Source organism: Schistocerca nitens, chromosome 4 (genome assembly GCF_023898315.1).
Source record: "Schistocerca nitens isolate TAMUIC-IGC-003100 chromosome 4, iqSchNite1.1, whole genome shotgun sequence".
In the NCBI taxonomy this organism is placed as follows: Eukaryota; Metazoa; Arthropoda; class Insecta; order Orthoptera; family Acrididae; genus Schistocerca; species Schistocerca nitens.
Genome location: NC_064617.1, coordinates 870,639,625 through 870,644,938, shown reverse-complemented (window position 1 = coordinate 870,644,938; position 5,314 = coordinate 870,639,625). Strand labels below are relative to the sequence as shown.

General features: G+C 37.0%; 1 protein-coding gene across 1 annotated transcript; it reads right to left on the bottom strand.

The window, feature by feature from the left end:
- Nucleotides 1-500: 500 nt before the first annotated feature.
- On the bottom strand, nt 501-4,203 carry LOC126253355 (striatin-interacting protein 1). Its single transcript, XM_049954627.1, has one exon. It carries the CDS (start codon nt 4,128-4,130, stop codon nt 1,746-1,748), a length of 2,385 nt encoding a protein of 794 aa, XP_049810584.1. The 5' UTR covers nt 4,131-4,203; the 3' UTR covers nt 501-1,745.
- Nucleotides 4,204-5,314: the final 1,111 nt, after the last annotated feature.

Below are 5,314 nucleotides of genomic sequence, written 5' to 3'. Positions count from 1 at the left end.
AGCGGTCAATATCTCCTCATACCAGCTGGAGATGTAAAATCAACACAGTCCCACGAAAAAGATAACAGAAAGTTGATAGCGAGTACAGCTTGTGCATTGTGGCTGCTTCACATATGCATTACATCTTCCTGTTTGTTGTTCATTAGCACCCCATCGTTTGACATTCTCACCATTTTGTTATATTTCTTATATGTAGTCTTCCAATCATAATGTCTTCATTCCGAAGATATATCAGTTATAAATGCTGTTGAGGAGGCCTATGTCCCTGCCAGGTACATTCATGAGTATCACTTGTGAGATTTTTGTGCACTTTTGTATTTATATCTGAGAAACAAATGGCTAAATAAAGTAATGCAATAAAGTGAAGAAGTTCCAGGCACATGCTTTACTGCTAGACCACTAGGTCCAACAGAGATCAATATATATATATATATATATATATATATATATATATATATATATATATATATATATATATATATATATATATATATATATATATATATATAAACAGGACACCCAAAAGTAGGACTTAGAAGCTACATTACAGGAATACAGCCACACAAAATGCAGAGAAAAAAATTATTGGCTTGAATGTGGTATAGTTTCACACATCTACACTTTTCTGTTGCCACCAGATAATAAATCATGTTATAGGAAAACTTGCTGTTCAATTACTGCTGTCTGAGACTGTAGTGTACTGAGACTGCAGCGTAAGAAATGGAAAGAGAGAAACATACAACATGTGTTCCACAATTTCATGCGATGAGGTTTTTGTGTGTGTGTGGGGGGGGGGGGGGGGAGGAAGAGTTTCATGTGGCATCATGGTCATCAGGCTACACCTATGTCTGCATTTCACATTATGTTTTGTGGATGTGATCAGAATCAAATCAAACTTGATCCTGCACAAAACAATGACTGACTCAACTTAAAGAGTAGGTCAGAGAGTGAAATATAACTGCTCTAATGATTTTAATATAATCCTTACCATGTTACATGACAGGGTTTAATTCATCATAAAACCACAGTCAGGTAAAATTGCGATAAAGGAAAACAAATACTTCCTTTTGTGGTTAGCCTCAATAGCTATTCGTAAGAAAATATTTATGGTTTCCAAGGGGGGCAATCAATCATCAACTGTTAGGTGGTATTTGGAGAATACTGCATTACAGTATCATGAACGGGTATCTAGAGATCACTGCATGTGTCACTTAGTTAATGTTCACTGATTAATAAAAGTAAAACAGTGTCAGTATTATTTCAGTTTTGTTCACAGTTACATTATCAAAAAAAGTTTCATCTAAATGCACATGTAATGCATCCGAAAGAAAGCTTGGTAGTATGAACTATTGCAAGGAAGTGCCCATGAGTAATAAATTTAATCACTATTATTATTCAATGAATTTCCAATAATATTAAAACATTTTCTGAATCTTCTCCAGATGGCACATGTGAATGAACATGTCGAATGCGAGAGCAGAAGAAACAGATATAACCTACCTGAGAAGCAGTATAACAGACATGGCAAACTTGATATTCATATCAGTGCAATAAGATTACAGATTTTGAAATCCATCACTGGTATTCATTTCCCTCATTTCAAAAAGAAATTTGAAAACTAATTACCATGCTTCTTCCAAACACATAATGACATATGAATGGAAAAATGAATGTATATTTTTTTAACATGATGTTTCAATTTCATTCATTTTGATATTATGATGACACAGAATAATTCTTTGCTGTCAGAAGAAATCTCCAAATGATCTGTCAAAAACTTCACTCTGTAGCCACACTTCGTAATGCTGCTTAAAATAGTCAGTGAGTTCAAAGGGCTGTCCAAGCACACTTGTTACACAGTGATCCATGGGTTCAAATTCAGGGTCACTTGATCCTGAGCCATATCGTCTACTATTAAACCTGTCAACACAAGAGCGTAAAGCACATTCTTCTGCTTGGAAGTCCCAGGGACGTGCATCTTGATCATTCCCATACGCCCAATCATCATTTAACCGATGTCGAACCTTCTGATAAATTGCACTCATTGTTTTCATGTTTGACTTTCTCCACTGTCTACCCAGATATTTTGTTTGCATCTTCAGCAATTTTAAAACATACAGCTGCATCATTGCATGGCGAACTTTTAGGGTACGCCTTAAGATTGGTGCTGATTTAAACACGACAAGCATCATGATACGCGAGTGTTTCCATTTTGTTAGTTTATTAAGTATCCTGAGGAGATTGATGCACGAAAATATATTGCGCCATGAATACTGCTGATTCTCTCCAATTTCAAGACTCTCTATAGTCAATTCTGGTTGGTCGCCAATGACACATGCTGGAAAGTCCAAAATAGGAATTGAATTTCTTGCACTTACATACGCAATAATGTTTTGGTTAAAAAATTTCAATACGAGAGGTATACAGTTGGCAAAAACTAAATGCTGTGACATAAATTCAAACTGGTAGATATGATTGATTTTAAAATGTTTTAATAACAAAAGGAGTACTGCTGAAACAGCTTTCACTATGATCTCTTTGTGTCTACTAACATCCATGCCAAGTTTCATGGATTGCAACACAGTCATTGGCATCTCTTCTGGAAGAACATCTGCTAAAATATTTATAGAGTCAGTTTTGGTTTTTGATGTTGGAGCTGCAGCGAGCAGAATTTTAAGTAATGCAATCATGTACTGGGGCAAATTTGGTAACATTCCTTGATATAACACCTCTGTTGGTGTCATTGGAATAGGGGGTTCCATAGTTGATAAAGGATTTCTTGCAATTTCTTCTTCTTTCTGTATCTGTATCTCCGCCAGCGAAGTATACATGTTATGTTTCAGAACCTCAACACCTTCGTGTATTGGATGGGGCAGTCCAGCTAGTGATTCTCTATCGCCTTGTAATGGGAAACCTACAAATTTAACTCTTGTATTTTCAAGAAACATATCGAGATCCTTCTGCCGAGCTTTTGGTGCCCACGGAAGGCCCTTGTTCTTTGATGGAATTGGTGTGCTCGGTCTTGGGCTTGGTGGTTGTGGAACTTCTCCTGCTTCTTCCATTGCCTGTCTTTCTTCAAAGTCACGTACTTCCTCGTCTGCTTGATATGAGGATTCAAATTCCATCCCAGATATTTCATCAAGTGAACTCTGTTTCATTAGACTCCTGCGGAATGGTCGATTGTTTCTTTTTTGATTCTGTGCTTCCAGCAAGTCTGCAGCACTAGCAGGTGGTGACGATGCTCTCATTGTGCGAACTACTTCCATTGTATCTTGTGTTGCACTTAGGCCAGCCTGCTCACGATACTGCTGTTTAAGTTGCCTTAATGTGTCCATACCACCCAACGAAACTAGTATTGTTTTCCACAGCACCAGGAGTACTTTCTTCATAGGAAAATGTGGTGCAGAGCCACTACAGAAACGTGTCACCATACCAAGAAGTTTTACAACGAGCAGCTCGTCCCCCAGGGGATTTCCCAACTCACCTCTGAATGCTTCACGATTTATTTTCCACTGTTCACAATCGTCATCTTGATCCACACGCATAACTTCTATCATTAAATACAAAACGCTTAGTATAATTCTCAAATCTGTTGAATCCGCTAAACTTACTGTAAGTTTTCTGGAGTCCGTTGCAGCCGAAGTACAGTTTTCTATTTCTATATTTAATAGTTCCACAAACGTGCTTAAAACCCCACATTCATAGAGTAACATGATGTTCTTCAAAGACCACTCTTGCTGTTCAGCGTCTGACTGTAGCTCTGCCCAGCAACCCTGCGCCAAATACAATATACATCGTGCAGCCTTCATACGCAAAGATTTATTTGAAACTTCCAACTGGTCTAGCAATTTCATTACAACAGATCTTTGCTGGACTTCCGATAACTTCTGCCAAAATGGAGCTAACTTATATTCCTTCATTTGATCTTCAAACGCCTTGATATTATGTTGAAATTCAGGTTGTTCTGTGTAGCTGTATAGTTCCGCGATTTCGTTGATCATATTATCCGCATCGTCGTACACAAAATCAAGATCTGGACATTCAGGACCTCCCTCTGAATCTTGCCGTTGTCTATTTAGCAAGTCTCTAAACTTCGTAACTATGCGTTTTCCATTACCGTTTGCATCCATAGCCTCGATTAATACATACAAACAATCACAATCACAATTCAAAACATTAACTTAGGATCTTGACACTCCATAATACTTCAAAACATTGCCAAAGATTTTGACTGTCGAGCAATCGACTTTTCATAAGAGACTTTAAATTTAGAACAGAAATAACGTAAGATATTTAGTAAAATTTTCACCATACCGACGTAAATACTGCTGATTTAATTCAACAGAAAACTGTCAAAACCTATTTAAGTGTACAGCTTCCTTTTTCACAGAAGCGTAGAATTCATTATTATCACAGAAAAATATTTGTGTCGAAAAGTTGTGCAACGGCTAACAATTAATAAATTGATGGCATATTTAAATTGTTTACTGTTCTCTGTCATCACCAAGTTTGAATAAAATTAGGGAACCGTAGATTAATAAGACGAATTACTGGTATTCTGTTGTACGTATTTAAGTGCCATGGCGCCAGTGATGTCTTCCAGTTCTTTACCAGAAACGTTTACGTTTTTGTATAACTTAAAATATGATTTATGTTACATTTATACTGTAACATCTGCTTTTAGCAGCACAGTCACAGTGTAAAATATCAAACTGCATTGTATGTGCAGTTCAAAACTGTAAAAAAAAGCTCACAGTGTCACATGTTTCAACATAAACTGATGACGAGAGAGGCGCTTTTAGTTCTGTGACTGCGCTGGTAAAAAGCAGTTATTACACTGAAAAGGCCAAGTATTACGTAGCGTGATCTGTGGAAAAAATAATTTTCAAGTAGCTTTCACTGACAATAATTCTTCATATTAGTGTACTGCAGCCATTTGATTCCGATAGTCTCGCACAGAACTGGTTTTGGCAAATAACAATATAGTTTTTAAAGATGTCAATACAGTGGCTGATAGTTATTGTACCATATAACCACAGTATCCTCATCATGACTTCCATTGCCAAAATAGACGCATTTGTGTGCACTACATACAGGATCTACAGTATATATGACTCTGCAATTCACAATTAAGTGCCTGGCAGGGGGTTCATCGAACCACTTCCAAGCTACTTCTCTACCGTTCCACTCTCGAAGAACACGTGGGGAGACAAACGTTTATATATTTCTTTGAGAACTCTGATTCCTCTTATTTTATTATACTGATCATTCCTTCTTATGAAAACGGGCGCCAACAAAATATTTTCACACTCTG

Coding starts and splice junctions, on each gene's coding strand:
- LOC126253355 (XM_049954627.1), bottom strand. CDS start 4,130: ATGGATGCAAACGGTAATGGAAAACGCATAGTTACGAAGTTTAGAGAC.